Consider the following 18,540-nt stretch of genomic DNA (forward strand, 5'->3'; position numbering starts at 1 on the left):
CAGATGGTTATGGTGGAACTACAGCTCCTTGCATATAGATTATTCATCTTGGGTCGGTTGATCTATAGATACGGTCCAATTCATTTTTGATATTGATCACGTGTTTTGTATTTAATGTTTTTATTTCTATTGTAATAATATGCCAGTTGTTAGGTCTTAACATTTCAATTTGAATTGTTCGATGCATGTATTTGGATGGAACGTAGTCCGAGGGATTGGATCAGGGAGGTTTTAGACCCTCACAAAGACCTGATATATTATTATATTATTATATAAAGTGTTCAGCACAGGTGAACATAAAAGTTTAGATGAAATATTTACTTCATTTGTGAGAAGCAGCTGAATTACTACATGTAGCAGATTTGAATAAGAAACAGGGAAAAATACTAAATATTTTTGATTTAAAGATCTTAAAATGCCCTAAAACATTAGATATAAAATTATAGTGATAAAATTACACCTCAGACGTGGTAACATTTTTCACCTGTGTTTGTGCCATAATTATCATACATTATACAGAGGATTAAGGGTTTCGCGTAAAGGGAACCAAATGAAGCGGAACTGTGCTGTTCCTGTATCTGATGTGTCTCCGGATTGTTTTTGCTGTTGCGCGTCTCGCCGTGCATTTGTTCTGGTGCCTGTTAGCATTTAGCTTGTCGAGTGGCTCGTCTGCGGACTCTGGACGCAGTTACCGGTCGATTTCCGTGATGGTTCGATAAAAACAACCACAACAACTGAGCCCCTTTTAAACATGGCGCTTTCGATGGAGACGCAGCTCCAGAGCATCTTTGAAGATGTTGTGGTAATGTGTATATTTATAAACCGGTTTTGTTTGTAAAGCTAACGGTCGTTAGCATCTCACAGCGTTAGCCCATTTTCGTTATCACAATATCATTTTGGAAATAAACAGTTCCACCGACATTTCGAGGGAGAGGTTGCACGTTGAGTTACGTTATCCAACGAGCTTAAACTGTAACAGCTGAGACTGTTAAGCATTTCAAAACAATGGGCGATGTAGACTTTGTGCATTGTATTTGTACTTTTGCATATTCATTCATTGCATCAATTTGAACCGACCCCAGACAGAAGTGAACGCCCCTTATTAATGTCTCTGTGCAAGACGGTAATCTCTGGTCTGTATGTGTGTGTGTACATGCTAGTTAGAGAATTGTTAATATTGAGGTTATTATAATCAGAAAGAAAGATGAACTTCGCAGGGTTTTTTTTTCCTTTCTTATTGTTGTGTTTCTCCTCTATTCTCCTTTAAGAAAACGGAGATGATAGAAGAAGCCTTTGCTGGGTAAGATGACTCTCATCACACAGACACACTCCTCATCATGCTCTTACGACTCAATCAAAACCTCTCATGACTTGTCGAAGAAGGCACGATATTAGTCTGTGTTATTCCATTTTATGTCCCAGCAGAAGGATCGGTGAAATGTTAAAAATGTACATTTAGGTTAAGCCTTTTATTGTCTGTAAAATCGGAAGTGTGCAGACTAAAATAACAGCTGTGCTGCGTTTCTTTCAGGATGTTTATGGACACTCCAGAGGATGAGAGGACTAAACTGATCAGTTGCCTTGGAGCCTTCAGACAGTACTGGGGAACGCTACCGCAGGTGTCTGCACACACCTAAACCCAAACAGACACACACGTTCACACACGAGATGATGAAGAATAAGTTTATTTAAAAAATCTTTTTTAAATGCAATGCCTCTATTTTTCTCTGCAGGAGTCTCATGACCAGTGTGTACAGTGGATAGTACGTTTTATACACAGCCAGCACAGTCCCAAAAGAATCTCCTTCCTCTACGACTGTCTTGCAATGGCTGTGGAGACCAGCCTGCTACCACCGAGGTACAGACACACTTACTAACAGATATATATCTGACTATATCTAGATGTAGGGTTAGACGGGTATATAGTGAGTCTAGTTTTATCCAGTCAATTGTGTGTCATTCTCTGTGTGTCTCCAGGATGGTGTGTGTGGCTCTGATCAGCTCAGACAGTCTGGAGTGGGAGAGAACTCAGTTGTGGGCGTTAACCTTCAAACTGATCCGCAAGATCATCGGCGGGGTGGACTACAAGGTCTGACACACACTCACTCTCACACACACGAGCACAGCTGAGACAAGTCATCAGCACATCTCTGTATTCTCTGCTTTATTATTTTTAGTATGATCTGTGTATTTTTAACCCACAGTCTTAGAACATCGGTCTCGTCACTGGTTTTCTGTGCTTGTTTAGCAGCAGTGAACAATTCTCCTGAAATCATCTGCTGACACTAACAACTCACTTGTTGCCAGATACAATAGAGTTTGTTGCCTCTGTGTGGAGACTGATGTTGACACAGATTGGGCCTCTAGCAGGAAATACCAAACTATGTCGAACATGTTTTAAGCTGTTACAAATGAATCTCTTTCTGGGCATCACGAAAAATGTCAGTGATTTTCTCCCTGCATATTAAGATTTCTGAACAGACAGTTGTGAAAGTTTAAGTGTTAAATCACTCGACATGGTTTCAATCTGTGTGTGTGTGTGTGTGTGTGTGTGTGTGTGTGTGTGTGTGTGTGTGTGTGTGTGTGTGTGTGTGTGTGTGTGTGTGTGTGTGTGTGTGTGTGTGTGTGTGTGTGTGTGTGTGTGTGTGTGTGTGTGTGTGTGTGTGTGTTTGTGTTTCAGGGTGTGCGGGACTTGTTGAAAGCTGTTCTGGATAAAATTCAGACCATTCCTACCACTGTCAGCTCAGCAATAGTCCAACAGCTTCTGGCTGCCAGAGAGGTACCTGTCATTCCATCTCTTACTAATTCATTGAAAGTACCCTGTCCTGTGTGTTTGTAGTTTTCTGTACACATCACTCTACCAGTTTGATGTTTAATTCTGTGTGAATGTCTGTATTTATTTAAGGTAGTGGAGTATATCCTGGACAGAAATGCCTGCCTGCTGCCAGCCTACTTTGCCATCACAGAAATCAGAAAACTGTATCCAGAGGGACAGCTCTCACACTGGGTAAGGTGTGGTTCTTGCCGATTGTGTGTATGTGTCCAGCTTTACTGTATATGTGCGTATCTTTAACAGTTTCTCTCCTATTGTGTCTTCTGCCCACACCTTTTATTTTTGGCTCCATCTGTGTCTCTCATCTGAAGCTTCTTGGCAGTTTGATATCTGACTTTGTGGACAGTTTCAGACCCACAGCCAGAATCAACTCAATTTGTGGTAAGAGACACACACACACACACACACACACACACACACAAACACCTACACAGGAACCCTAAAAATATACTGTTCAAAAAGATGTTGAGAAAAGTAAAATAGAAAATAAATAACTACAGGGACATGCAAATATAGATTTATGTTTTGTTGCTCTTGAGCATTTTATGTGAATGTGCCCACAGGACGATGCAGCCTGTTACCAGTAGTGAATAACAGCGGGGCCATCTGTAACTCCTGGAAGTTAGACCCCACTACTCTTCGCTTCCCCCTGAGAGGCATGCTGCCTTTTGATAAGGTAACAAAAGTTCATACACACTTCACACACACTTCACACACCTATGCGCACATCCCCAGAAACAATGTATATATTTTATTCTTTTTTTTTTCTTCAAATCTAGGACCTGTTTGAGCCGCAGACAGGCTTGCTGCGCTATGTGCTAGAGCAGCCGTACTCAAGGGAGATGGTGTGCAACATGTTAGGACTCAACAAGCAGGTAAAAACCACCTCTCCTTCTACCTTTCCTCCTTCGCTCCTACAGTCTACCAGGCCTCCTCCGTCTGTCCTCACGTCTCCTGTCCGCTTCACTCTCTCTCGACTCTCCCCTTTGTTTATCGTTTTTTGGAATCCCACACTCCCTGCTCCTGCTGCTCCTCTTCCACTCATTCCTCTCAAATTTTAAATTTTTCTATTTCGTTTTTCACCTCCCAATATTTTCTCTCACTACATCGTCCTGCTCATATCTTAGTTTGTCCTTTTGTTATTCTGCCGTTTCTGTTTTTTTTGTTCTTTTGTTCATGTTTTTTTTTTTCCTCACCTTCCCACCCTTTTCTCCCCTGAACCCCCCTCTTCCCATGTTGCCATGGTAACACAGCTAATGTATATCAACCAAATGTCCATCAAACCAATCGTTTGTGTGTGGCCTATATGCACTGTGGTGTTGGTTTGCCCTGTCGGGTTCATGCAGTTTCAACTCAGCCCATCTCACTGAGCACAGCCATCGACAAGAGTTTGACCAGCGACTGTTGTCCAGACAGTTTGCCGCTAACACAAAGCAATAATCAATGCAATATACTGGATTTTTGTTTCATATTTTAACTCTGAACAAATAACCCGGAATCCATTTTTCATGTTTGAATTGGTTGCGTTGATGCCAGCTGTGCTGAACGGACAGTGAACAACCTACTGTAGCTCCTTAGTCACCACTTTCTCTCTCTGTCTCTCCTTTTTTTCCCCCCGTCTTGGTTTCTTTCTCCCTCTGTCTTTGTTTCTCTCTCTTCTCTCCTTGTTTTGTCCTCTGGTTGTGTGTTGTCTTTGTCTGTCTCTCTGCCATGCACTCTCTAGACTCTGAACATTGCCCAGGTATGTCGTTGTTCCTCTTCCCGGTCACCTGACCTACCAACTAACCTGCCCGTTGGACGCTTTAGGTTTTAAGAGGCACACAGATGTCCAAGAAATGTGAAAAAATACAAAAAGAACTTTTGAAATGGAGTTTAGGGAAATGACACAGAGCTTGAAATGGTCACAGCAGGGCTTCATAGAGTATAAAGAGACAGAAGCAGCAAAATATATACTGGTCAGGCAGACAAACAAACATACTGGCTGTTTATGGACTATTAGTCGTGGATGGATTTGTACAGGTAATAAGACGGTGGCAAGTAAATTGTCTCCAGTCACATTTCGCATGCTACATAGTAAAATGTATTGATTGTGACCACATAGTCAATATTATTTTCTTTGAATATTAAGTGTCTCTATATTGGACGATACTCTTGGCAAAGTAAATAGTTTCTTAAAATATTAAAACATATACTACAACCCTGGATCGATGCATCTTGCTGCCTGACACTGACGATGACTGAAGGCTCTCAGGGCCGATGATTGGATTCTCCGTATATTTAGTCTTGAGTCATTGTACCATGATCTGATCATCTGACAGCATTTACCTCCTACTTTAACCCTGCTGGTGACATTTCAAGTCCTGCTGATCTGCATGTATGGATGGGTTCTGATCCGTGCCTGTCGTCGGGCGAAGTTCCTCTCGTGTCTGGCATAATCCTGCTGCTTTCCATTGCTGTGACCTGGGCAAAACTACTCTGTCTCAACTTTTGGCCACAAGTCTTGTGATCGCGTAAATTAGCTGAACACAGTCTCGCAAATCAGGACAACCATATAAAAAGAGTTGCAGGAAGACTTTGCATCACTTACAGTTGAGAAAATTTGATCAGAAAGTCTACAGGTCACCTTATTAACAGCAAAATTGTTAATGATTTTTTACAAAGGCTGGTTGGGTTTGGGTTTTGCGTAGCAGTAACTGTAATGAGTTGAATTACAGTTTGCCCTGTGGGTGTGTGGATCTTCAAAATGACTTTTTTACATCAGTAAACATAAAGTTGGGTTTCTTTGTGTATGACTGTGTGTTTGATCAGAGTTTTGCCCAGGTCGGCTGATGAGTGATTCTGATTGGCTGTCTGAGTGGACGAGTGAACTTATGTTGCATGTTCACTGGTTGATACTGCGCATTAAAGAAAGGCGACTAGGGGTTGTTTGTATCAGTTAGTACCTTCATGGTTGTTACCGAGCTGCTTCATGAACTGCAAGTCGCGTCCAGTGGGACAGAAGAAAATTAGGGAGGCTTTTTAAAATTATTATTTTTAAATTTAAATATACCTTTGACAGGAGCTTCACAAGCAATAACCAGCAGTGATTCCAGTTGGTGGCTGGCTGATACTCATTTAGAGAAAAATGATCTATTGTGGAAAAAGTTACACTAAGAGTTGTATGTGTTGTAGACGCGTGTGCGTGCGTGCTTGCGTGCGTGTGTGTGTGTTCCTGGCTTGTTGGGGACTAGAACAAATAAAGCACCTCCTCCCAAATAAGGCTGCCAGTGGTTGGGATGTTGGTAGGTGATAAGGGGGATTATAGACCAGCCACCTATTGTTGCTAGGACACTGGTGTTGGGATGTAACTAGGTAAGCCATTTGGTTGATTTTCTTTGTAGTTTTGGATCCCTCTCGTTTTCTCCCTCCGTCCCTCTCCTCCTGCCCTCTCTCTCTTTCTGCGTGAGCGTTTTTGGGGCAGGGGACGTGCAGCGATGACCTCACAGGCCTCGCAGCTCCTCTTCTTCCTCACCGATCACCTCCCCCGCCCTCCCAAACCCGTAGGCCTGCATGCAGGAATGTGTCGCCCTGTGTGGTTTGGTGTTTGGTGCTGTGCCGTGCTGTTCTGTGCCATGTTGTGCCGTGCTGTGCATTCCCTTCCTTGCTATGCTGTGTCCCAGTTGTATGAAGAAGAAAAAAAGAAGTATGGTTTGGTTAAGTCCTACAGTGCAGCGACCCTCACTCCTGCTCTGTCACTACTGGGTGAAGTTCGAGTTTCTTCATGAAATTGAAACAATTGAGATGCAGAGAGGTGATGATTCAATATGTAGTCCAATGTCTGCACAGTCTTCCACATGGACTGCATTCACTGTACTACATGGCCTTGGGTCTATAATATGTCATCTAACCTTCCCTCCCTTCACTTGCTACCCCCCTGCCCCCCCACCCCCCCATCCTTCTCTCTCTCCAGCCATTTTTTCTGACTTTCTTCTTAAATCCCCTCCCCTCATCACCTACTCCTCCTGTCTTTCTTTCATTCAACGTACCCCTGTACATGTGGAACTGACAACGCGGTTCAGAGACCACACACACACACACACACACACACACACACTCACACACACACATACATCATGCAGCTCTACTGTACAGTATATGTAAAAGTATTTGATATGATCATTTCAGAAAAATGGGTTATACTTCCTCAAGACTTCAGCTGAGCTCAGTTTGACCTGTATCAGTGACACAAGATGATACAATGGATTAATACTGTTTATATTTTAATTTGTTATAATCCAATTGATTTGTGCTGTTGGTATCAACCAATATCAAAGTTTACTCTTCATTTGTACAGATTTGACTCTCATAAATTCTTAATGCTGACCAGCAGCTGAACCTTGAGTTTTAAGCGTCATTACTATCCACAAACATTTTAAATGCCTCTTGTGACTGGTTCTCTCATTCTCATTCTCAATGTAAAATTGCTGCAAACTTTTGCGTGCACTGGAGCTGCAGCAGAAGATCTGACGGAAATATTACTAGGTCCAAATAACAATGAGGCAAATAAGTAGCTACCTGGAGACTTGTGTTAATTTCATGATCTGACATCAAAGGAACATTACAAGAAGAACTGGAGGTAAAGGTAAAAGTTGAAATGTGGGTCGCAGGGAGTTTTACCCAGCTGAAAGAGTCAGGAAGGAGATGCAGTCCCGCATGCAAGTGATGGGAAAAGGTTTTATAAGTTAATTTCTAACAACTGCTGGAGCCTCTATGAATATTTAAAAAAATGTATGTGAAGTATATTTGACGATAACCTTCCTCTCGTTCTCTCCCTCCCTCTGTTTTTCTTTCTTGTCCCCTCTCTTCACCTGTTGTCTTCACCCCTCTTCCGTCTTGGACGTCTTTCCTTCCCACTCTCTATATGACCTCCTCTCTCCCCTGCCCACTATTTTTCTTTTATCCTTTAACACTGCCCTCCTCCGCCCGCCAGCACAAGCAGCGGTGCCCGGTGCTGGAGGAGCAGCTGGTGGACCTGGTGGTGTACGCCATGGAGCGCTCCGAGACCGAGGAGCACTTTGACGCCGACGTCGGAGGAACCAGCCAGCTGCTGTGGCAGCACCTCTCCTCGCAGCTCATCTTCTTTGTGCTGTTTCAGTTTGCGAGCTTCCCACACATGGTGCTGTCGTTACATCAAAAGGTGAGGAGGGAGAGAGGCGATGGTTTTCATCGGCACTCACCCTGATGGAAAAACACATATTTTATATGTTATTAAAAGCCACTTCAGGACAGATAGTGTATTCAAACTTAGTATTAAAGTAGTAAATACACAATGGATTTGATGAAGGAATTATTTTCAATGCAAGTCGAGCGGTTCACAGACAGCTCAGGCTACAGATATGAGATATTAGCACTTGATAATACCATTACAGCTCTAAAATCAGATATTAATAGTTTGTTGTCTGCTCTACGTCATCTTCGCTTACGTTAAAATATTTTCAAACTGCTGACTTTGCTCCGCTTACTGCCACCTGACTGCTCAACTGTCCAGAGGACGCTACGTTGTTGGGTACTTTGGTACCGAGTAGTTTTATGATGACAATTATGAGTGCACGGCATAGTATCAAACCCAATACTGGTATCTGTTGTCGTTGCATACGAAGCTCAGGCAGTAGCACACTTTAACTCCTGGGAAATGCCTTTAAAAACGAACTGAAGCAGACTATTCAAGGCAAGAACATGGAGTAGTATTTAAGATTGCATTTATTTAATTTATGAACTCTGATATCACTGTATACTCACTTTTTTCTGACTGTCTTTTCTTTGCCTCCCCCCTCCTCTCTTGCAGCTCGCAGGCAGAGGTCTTATTAAAGGGAGAGATCACCTGATGTGGGTCTTGCTACAGTTCATATCAGGGAGCATTCAGAAAAACGCCCTGGCTGACTTCCTGCCTGTCATGAAGCTCTTCGACCTGCTTTATCCAGAAAAGGAGGTAAACACGTCTACTAGGAAATGATTTTAGCTTTCTTTGATTATTACTACTGCCCCATTTCATTGTATTATTGTCTTTTGTGTATAGTGTCATGTTTTTATTGCTGTCAATGACTTTTTTCCCCTTTCTCCTCAGTGCATCCCTGTTCCTGACATCAACAAGCCTCAGTCGACACATTCCTTTGCCATGACATGCATCTGGATCCACCTCAACCGCAAAGCCCAGAACGACAACTCCAAACTACAGATTCCCATCCCACACTCTCTGAAACTACACCACGAGTATGTGTCTTTAAAATACATTTTAGAATTAGTGAAATGAAAACCCGAGCTGAGTTTACCATGAGACTTCATATGGACCTGCTGTGTAACGCCCTCCATCCACTGCTGCCTGTCAGGTTTCTCCAGCAGTCGCTGCGGAACAAGACTCTGGGCATGTCCGACTACAAGATCGCCCTGCTGTGTAACGCCTACAGCACCAACTCGGAGTGCTTCACTCTGCCGATGGGCGTCCTCGTGGAGACCATATACGGAAACGGATCCATGAGGATCAACCTGCCCGGCACCAACTGCATGGCATCGGGATCTGTCACGCCGCTGCCAATGAACCTGCTGGATTCACTCACAGTACACGCAAAAATGAGGTAGGAGAAAATGGGAGGATGGAGATGATGATGAGGGACGTATACTGTAGATTCTGTTTAGACAATGAATTGGACAGAGAGGTTCTCTGATTTCTTAAATCCATTTCACTGTCTTCCTTCACCTCTTTGTCCGCCCCCCCGTCTGCAGTCTGATCCACAGCATTGCCACACGCGTGATAAAGTTGGCTCATGCCAAATCCAGCATTGCCCTGGCCCCTGCACTGGTGGAGACGTACAGCAGACTTCTGGTCTATATGGAGATCGAGTCGCTGGGCATCAAGGGTTTCATCAGTGAGTATATTTGATTTAACTGGACTGAAGTCGTTCGGAAACCACAATACCATAATTCTACCTAATTTTAGAATAATAGTTGTATTTAACTGTCACACAAAGCTTATACATAGCAATGGGGGTTTAATAGTACTTCTGCACTGCTACTTACCAATACTTCTTATAGATCCGGTACTTTAATGCTATTCTTGTTGCTTGATTTTCTCATCATTGTTGTGTACACATCCCTTTAATGTGATTATTTGAATGTTAAAAAAATGACATAACTCACTTGCACTTACTCCCCGGGATCACTTAATCCGGCCCTTATAATGTAGTCAGTGATGTGTGTGGGCTCCAGGCTGTGAGCGTACGTAACACACCTGAGCCAACGACAGATGAGCTACTGGGCAGTCGAAAACAAAGACTTATTTTGACTATGAACTTCTGCAAAATGATTTCACAGATTGCCCATGTTTCTGCCCCTTACATGCAGAACACTTGTTGTACTTGTGGCAACGAGTATTGTCAGCACTGATACTAGTGGAGTGTAACCACACTTTTGAACATTAAGTTTTCCCTGGCCATTGTCACTTGACGAAAATTTGTCTCTTGCGAACATAAGGATTACTGAGATGTCATAAAGAAGTTCGTCTTTATCAGTGTCCAGTCAGTTCATCTTGTCCACTGGATGGCATTTCGAACATTGGTGTCTAATGTGAATTTGTCTCTTTCCCTGTCTGTTCAGGCCAGTTGTTGCCCAACGTGTTTAAGTCTCACGCGTGGGGAATCCTTCACACTCTGCTGGAGATGTTCAGCTACAGGATGCACCACATACAGCCGCATTACAGGGTCCAGCTGCTGAGTCATCTGCACAGTCTTGCTGCCGTACCGCAGACCAACCAGAATCAGCTGCATCTATGGTAATGTGAACACCATACATCAAACATACCTATAATTGACTCCAAAATTACTGATGTTGTCACTCTTAATCTACTATTACGACTAAAACTCTGTGCCTCCTTCGTCAGTGTTGAGAGCACAGCTCTGCGGCTGATCACAGCGCTGGGGAGTTCGGAGGTACAACCCCAGTTCACCCGCTTCCTCAACGACCCAAAGACGGTTTTGTCTGCCGAGTCTGAGGAACTGAACCGAGCCCTGATCCTCACCTTGGCCAGAGCCACACACGTCACTGGTAACACTCAATCTGGAATTTCTTCTTTAGATATTTGTTATGTTAAAGTCTTTGTCGCTTTGTCTCTCTTTCCTTTTACCCCGTCAGTTATTTTTAGTTAACTGGAGCTGTCTGCCATTCTGCGTCTGTGTGTAGACTTTTTCACAGGGTCAGACTCCATCCATGGGACTTGGTGTAAAGACATTCTCCAGACCATCATGACCTTCACGCCTCATAACTGGGCCTCACACACACTGTCCTGCTTCCCCGCTCCACTACAGGTTCACATATATTCCCTTCGACCTTGATAAGACTGACAAACTCAAACCGTAAATTTTAATTTTCTTCAAATTAAAACTCACCCCCCATCTTTCCTCCAGGCGTTCTTCAAGCAGAACAACGTTCCTCAGGAGTCTCGCTTCAACCTGAAGAAGAACGTGGAAGAAGAGTACAGGAAGTGGAAGTCCATGGCTAATGAGAACGACATTATTACCCACTTCTCCATGCAGGGCTCACCGCCGCTCTTCCTCTGTCTGCTGTGGAAGATGCTGCTGGAGACGGACCACATTAACCAGATAGGCTTCAGGTGGGCCGTGTGTCTCTATCGCAGGTGTAGTGCTGCCAGAGCAAATATTCATAAAGTCAGTCTAACATTTGATTCTTTGGTCTCTCGTAATTGACTATAAACCTGCCACCATAAGAACAATGGTTATGTAATGTGAAAACAAGCCGTGTACATGCGCGTGTCACAAGTGTGCTTCAGTAACTAAAGGTACGGTGAACGATATCTGTTGATATTTGAACTCAACAGCAAAAACAAATACATGCCCCCCCCCCCCCCCCCCCCCCCCCCCCCCCCCCCCCTCAGTAATGCTTCAAAAACTCCCACATGCATGCACGCACATTGCCATCACAGGAACGCACTGACTAGTACGATCCCTCCGGTTGTTGATTGGCAGGAAGTGTGTTGTGCTGTTCGGGTATAACAGTTCTCCTTGTTTCCCAAATACAGCCAGGGCTGTGTATGAAAACTGGATTTAATTTTTTCAGCGTACACACAGAACGGACAGCCAGCGGACCGTGAGGAGATGAGAGCAGAATTTGATAAAAAAGTGTATTGGATTAGAATCGCTGACTCCACCTTTAAACGAATAGCCCTACACTTCTGGTTCCTATTATAGGATCCAACAGTTACTTATTTACTGAATCTACACAAACATGTTCTTATTATATACAAGTCACACCGGTGAAAGTGATGGAGGCTTGATCATGATCATAATTGCATGTCATGTGGTGCTGACACTGCTCACCACGGATGTTGGGGCATTTATAAATTCACACCAGTTGACGGGGAGGGCTCTCTACATGATGTAAAGCTAACTGATCGGGTACAAATGTTGTGTCCTGGGACGACGAGCGTGACCGTAACCCGACTTTGTGTCCCTCAGGGTCTTGGAGCGCATTGGGGCGCGTGCACTCGTGGCTCATGTGCGCACGTTTGCGGACTTCCTCGTCTACGAGTTCTCCACCTCAGCGGGCGGACAGCAGCTCAACAAGTGCATCGAAATCCTGAACGACATGGTCTGGAAGTACAACATAGTCACACTGGACAGACTCATCCTGTGTTTGGTAAGGACGCACTCGCACACAAAGACATTTATCTGGTTATTTAGTGCAACACAGACATAAAAGACCTGTAAATATGACGGACTGTGTGTCCTTCCGCCCTTCTCTTCTCCTTCCAGGCGATGCGGAGCCATGAGGGCAACGAGGCTCAGGTTTGCTACTTCATAATCCAACTGCTGCTGCTGAAGCCCAACGACTTCAGAAACCGAGTCAACGATTTTGTGAAGGAGAACGCTCCCGAGCACTGGCTCCAGAGCGACTGGCACAACAAACACATGAGCTACCACAAGGTAGGCGCACTGAGAAAATCTCACTTTTACACAGCAAGGACAAATCTGATTTAAAAACGTGATTTAAATTGTAACATTATTGTGATGTAGCTCGATTAAAAAGCCTTTTGTTGTTCTCTTGTCAGAAATACCCAGAGAAGTTGTACTTTGAGGGTCTCGCAGACCAAGTAAACCCCCCCATGCAGCTCCAGCCTCAGTACCTGCCAATCTACTTTGGCAACGTGTGCCTGCGTTTCCTGCCCGTCTTTGACATCGTCATCCACCGCTTCCTGGAGCTTCTCCCTGTCTCCAAGTCTCTGGAAACGCTGCTGGATCACCTGGGTGGACTGTACAAGTTCCATGGTGAGTGAGGCTGTCTCAACAAATGTAGGGTTAAGTCGATGGAAGACAAAGACAGCTGATTTGACTGAAAAACAAAAGCGGTGCATACATGGATGAAACACAACAAAAGTCTTTGGTTATACATAACTGAGTGTGTGACTTTGTTTACTGTTGTGATCGTGTTCAGACCGCCCGGTTACCTACTTGTACAACACACTTCACTACTACGAACGACACCTGAGAGACCGGACCAACCTGAAGAGAAAACTTGTGCACGCCATCATGTCTTCACTGAAGGTACGAAGACGGAACTGGGAATGATGTTTGTTAAAATGTCTGTTTAACTTGCAAATGGCTTGTCGACAATGTAAACTTTTAGTGTCTTAAGGAAAAGCAGGAAAAGTGTGTATCATTACTTAATGGACCTTTTAGGCACACGAAAAACAAAACTGATAATATTAATTATATTTCTAAAGGCGACACACTCACACCGATGTTAAAATATCATGTTGCAGACATGATGTATTATTAAAACCGTACCGTATGACTATGTTCTCTCATTTTAAGTATTATTAATTATCATTGGCAGCGTATGTTTCACTAGTGTAATATCTTTACAGGACAACCGCACCCCAGGTTGGTGCCTGAGTGAGACCTATCTGAAGTGCGGCATGAACCCCAGAGAAGACAACGTGTGGATCCCCGACGACACCTACTACTGCAAGCTGATTGGACGCCTGGTGGACAATATCCTTCATTATTCTGGTCCTATTGGAAGATGGATCAATTCACTTGCTTCCTCCGCAGTGCCTGAATATCATATTTACCTCACTGCTGATACGTCCAGTCTCCCTCAGTGGCTCTTTGTCTTCATGTGAGACAGTAATTGTTTGTCGATCCTCTGTTAATTTAATCCCAGTTCCTTTGAGTGCAGCCAGGGGGGGTTGATGCAGTAGAAAAGGGTTTACTGATAACAAGGTGGGATGTGTCCAGAGTGGCTTGTGTGTTGACGGTAAAACAAGCTTTACGTCCAGATATAGAACATCCCCTTAACTCTGTCTCACCCATGGCGGGAAAGTCGCCGGGTCCGTTCCCCAACTGTGACTGGCGGTTCAACGAGTTCCCCAACCCGGCAGCCCACGCTCTACACGTCACTTGCGTGGAGCTGATGGCTCTGGCGGTGCCCGGGAAGGAGGTTGGCAACGCTCTGCTCAACGTGGTGCTGAAGAGGTACGACGAGAAAAACAGCTTGTCATCTTTCAAACTGGTGACGGGCATCAGATTAAAATATTCTTGTGGGCATTCTGGCAGTTGTGTACTGTGGATGCAGATCGATTAAACATTTGAATCGTTGATTAAATTTTCCATTTACTTTACTTTTTAGCCAACCCCTGGTACCCAGAGAGAACATCACAGCCTGGATGAATGCCATTGGACTTGTGATCACTGCACTTCCTGTAAGTAAAAACACAAAGACCTTCCTTTTACTATTTGAAGAAGTCACATGGAGTTCACCTCCGCTCTTATCTCTCTTTCCCAGGAGCCGTACTGGATCGTCCTCCACGACCGCATCGTGTCCGTGATCAGCTCCCCGGCCCTGACGTCGGAGACCGAGTGGGCCGGTTATCCCTTCGCCCTGCTGGACTTCACCGCCTGCCACCAGAGCTACAGCGAGATGAACTGCAGCTACGTGCTGGCGTTGGCACACGCCGTCTGGCATCACTCGTCCATCGGACAGTTGTCTCTTATTCCCAAGTAAGGACGTCTCCTTCAGTCTTACTCCGTGTGTCATTTATGATCGTCATGTCGTCATGTCGTCATGTCGTCATTCGTGTGTGTGTGTGTGTGTGTGTGTGTGTGTGTGTGTGTGTGTGTGTGTGTGTGTGTGTGTGTGTGTGTGTGTGTGTGTGTGTGTGTGTGTGTGTGTGTGTGTGTGTGTGTGTGTGTGTGTGTGTGTGTGTGTGTGTGTGTGTGTGTGTGTGTGTGTGTGTGTGTGTGTGTGTAGATTCCTCTCAGAGACTTTGAAGCCCGTCGTCCAGACAGAGTTCCAGTTGCTCTACGTGTATCACCTGGTGGGGCCGTTCCTGCAGCGCTTCCAGCAGGAGAGGACGCGATGCATGTTGGAGGTGACCACAAAAGATTGTATAGATAGTTACAGTTACAACTAAAAAGTATAATTGTGCGGTATCTTTATCTCAAGTCTGAAGAATTTGTTTCAGTTTTGTCTTTTTACATTCTTTTCTCTGTCTTAATGTTGTGTGTTTGTGCGTGTCTCAGATCGGTGTGGCCTTCTATGAGATGCTCCAGGCGGTCGACCAACATTGCCAACATCTCAGCTACATGGACCCGATCTGCGACTTCCTCTATCACATTAAATACATGTACACCGGAGACAGCGTGAAAGAGCAGGTCAGCGACTTACTTTTGACAGCTTGTCACCCAGCTTTCGAGTTAGACGACGTCTGTGAACTCGCTGCTCCTCAGGAGACTGTTTTTTGTTTTTCCGTTTGAATCTGTCGTCCCCTGTGCACCGAGACTCCTCCGCACAAGTGTCCAGCCCAGACACCAAGATAATTAGAGGGGATGAAACAGTAACTTCACTTTGTGCTTCAGGCTTAGACTTAATATCAGCTTTTCAAATCTAGGGTTTAATGGACAAAGCCTTTAATAAGAGTTGTCTTTACCCAAATTATACAGGTTTTTTTTGGCGCGCTGTGATTCAAATCAAACATTGTTCTATAAATAAATGTGATAGGTGACACCCTTCATTTTAACTTTTGCGTATCTCTCTCTTCTCTCTGATTTACCCATCTGTGTCCATCGGTCTCTAGGTCGAGAAAATCATCATGACTTTGCGTCCGGCCATGAAGCTGCGTCTGCGCTTCATCACACACAGCAGCAAGATAGAGACCTCGTCATCAGCCCCCTCCGCCGCCGCCTCCACGTCCACCACCTCCTCTTCCTCCTCCGCCCCTCAGCCCCCTCCCTCCTCGCTCTCCTCATCCTCTGCCACCGCCTCGCCCTCCGCCACGCAGCACGCACACGCGCCCATGTAGGCCGTCCAGGTGAACACACAAACAGTTGCAATCATGAGCACGGAGGGACACGAGGCAGAAATATCAAGTCTTGAGTTTTTAGAAAAAACTTTTTTTCATTAGTTGTTTTTTTTAACTAGGATTATTCTCAAATTATGGATTTCACTTGTAAATTGTACCTTAATAAACAAAGAAGACTCGAGAGCTGCTCGTGTCCTAGAAAACCTAGAAAACCCAACTTGTCACAAAGAAAACAAGCTGCTGCCCATGAAATGAAAAGGCAGTTCTTGTTATTATCATATGCCATTTATTTTTCTGTTTGAAGTCATTTTTATATTGTATGTTATCATTATTACTTCATTAAAAAAGAGATTTTCGTACTCTGGTTTCAGCTTTTTATTTTTTAGGTCTTTCTGCCACTTGTGTGTTTGTGGGTTTGAACCTTTTTTTGAGCCTCCCAATTACAAAGTAGGGTGCAGGAATCAGAATCAGAAATATTGTATTGGCTTTTTGTTACAGTTGCTCCAACCAAGAAAAAAATAGATGCAGATATAAAATTATAATTGATAGAAACACAAAATATAAATAAGATTACAGATTAATCAGATTAAGATTATTTTCAAAATGCTGTTTCTCTGGATGTGAATACCACACTGTCATTTGAGCTAACCCTCATCTCTGGAGAAACACCAGCTCATACAGTGAGTCACACTCAGGCGGGTCATGACCCAGTGTCTGAGAACAGTGTGCCTGATCTGCTGTGTCATTAATAATACAGGATAAGGACATATGGAGCCTGGCACCAGTAGGGGGAGTCCAACATTTGTGGTTGCCTTCAGTCATACATTTTATTCCTGAAGCACAGAAAGAGAAATGGAGAGAGACATTAGGGACTATTGGCCCTATTCATTTTTTATTTTTTTTGCCAGAGGAATCACTCAGAAACATCTGAACAAACACGGATGGCATTCGGTGCGAGGAGCCCAGTTTTAAGCCCAGAAGAGTTAGGACTTTGGCAACGAGTTTGATCTGGGATATTTGCCATTTGACTATTGGCAATGAAACGAAATGCGAGAGAAAGACTTGATTCCAAATCCTTGGGGTTTATTTGCTAGGTCAGCAAATCGAATTATAATTAAAGTGGTGCCCTTAGGGGCGATGATGCTTTATTCTGCCATGTATAGTCGGCCGTCAGTTAAACGTTTTGCTCAAGTAGCCTCCTGTGCAGCAGCAAGAACACATTTTGTATCATGAATGAAAATGACCAGACCGTAAAATAGTTTTTACCAACCTCACTGGTTCAAAAGTTCAAGTTTTTTTTCACCTCGCTGAGGGATGTGGTACAACTGAACCGACACATCACTGACTTGACTGCTTGACGCAGCATGTAAAGAAAACAATGGAAACTGAAATCTTGTCCTAATGATGGCGCTGTAAGAATCTATCAACCTCCGCCTCCTGTGTGGCTAAAAATAATATTAAATACCATTAATCCTCACAACAGGTTTGCCCCCGCCCACTACATGCTGCCCACCAGTGATGACACGGTATAGTGACACACCCCGGAGTGCAGCACTGCAGCGAGGTGACATGTCAAACCACTGGAGGACATTAAAAACACAATTTTCAGCTGTTGCCCTTTCAGCGTGAACACCACTGGTGGGTAAGATGTAGGTTGAGGCCACACAGCAGGTTGAAGGACTGTTTCTGGTGTTTTCTGACACGTGTGTACTGCACATCCGTGCCGGGGTGAGAGACTGTATTTCACAAGTTCACATGCACTTTCCCTCTTTCGCTTCTGGTCAGCAGTTACCTGGAAAGATCCTCGCACAGCCACGAGTGTCACTCTGAGTCCGTCGTCCAATGTTTGAAGAGAGCATTGATTTCCCTCCGCACACAGTATCTAAATCCTTGGTGAGACCCCACAGGCCCTGGTGTTCACGTGGAAGGAACGTAAGGTTGAGACCGACAAATCAATCGTTCCTGCTCATCCTCACTCAATTACATTACATCTTCACCAGGTCAGATGTAATTGAATTACAACAGCATTGTGTGTAAGCTGATACTTAATTACATTAGAGACCTGAGCATCTCTTGTGATTTCCATGGTGATGATGACAGTGCAAATTCAATCTCATCCTTCAAAGGAAAGCGGCTTCACATTGAGAAACAGTTATTTTTGTTTTCCACACATGAAGTCCTAATATCATTATTCCTCTTCATTAAAGTTTTAGGTCAACTGTGACTTAATCACATCACGACTAACGCCATGTACACTGGGCATTAACCCATTATTCTTTCTCTGTGTGTATGACTCATCACATGATCTCTATAAGGTCTGAGATGTAGGTCGGGGTATGTGCTGTTGGGCTGTTGTGAC

General features: G+C 44.1%; 1 protein-coding gene across 1 annotated transcript; it reads left to right on the forward strand.

Annotated features, from left to right (window-relative positions):
* Positions 1 to 625: 625 nt before the first annotated feature.
* On the forward strand, positions 626 to 16,540 carry med23 (mediator complex subunit 23). The gene is made up of 30 exons (XM_035618005.2): positions 626 to 802; positions 1,269 to 1,300; positions 1,532 to 1,619; positions 1,734 to 1,858; positions 1,978 to 2,089; positions 2,681 to 2,779; positions 2,906 to 3,007; positions 3,145 to 3,214; positions 3,397 to 3,509; positions 3,613 to 3,708; positions 7,803 to 8,009; positions 8,658 to 8,801; positions 8,937 to 9,082; positions 9,199 to 9,444; positions 9,593 to 9,735; positions 10,463 to 10,637; positions 10,746 to 10,909; positions 11,045 to 11,169; positions 11,269 to 11,474; positions 12,337 to 12,517; positions 12,634 to 12,804; positions 12,930 to 13,146; positions 13,313 to 13,422; positions 13,746 to 13,872; positions 14,190 to 14,355; positions 14,510 to 14,582; positions 14,666 to 14,880; positions 15,131 to 15,251; positions 15,403 to 15,534; positions 15,957 to 16,540. The coding sequence occupies exons 1-30, from the start codon at positions 752 to 754 to the stop codon at positions 16,179 to 16,181; spliced, it is 4,182 nt and encodes a 1,393-aa protein (XP_035473898.2). The 5' UTR covers positions 626 to 751; the 3' UTR covers positions 16,182 to 16,540.
* Positions 16,541 to 18,540: the final 2,000 nt, after the last annotated feature.

This window comes from Scophthalmus maximus, chromosome 18 (genome assembly GCF_022379125.1).
Source record: "Scophthalmus maximus strain ysfricsl-2021 chromosome 18, ASM2237912v1, whole genome shotgun sequence".
NCBI lineage: Eukaryota > Metazoa > Chordata > Actinopteri > Pleuronectiformes > Scophthalmidae > Scophthalmus > Scophthalmus maximus.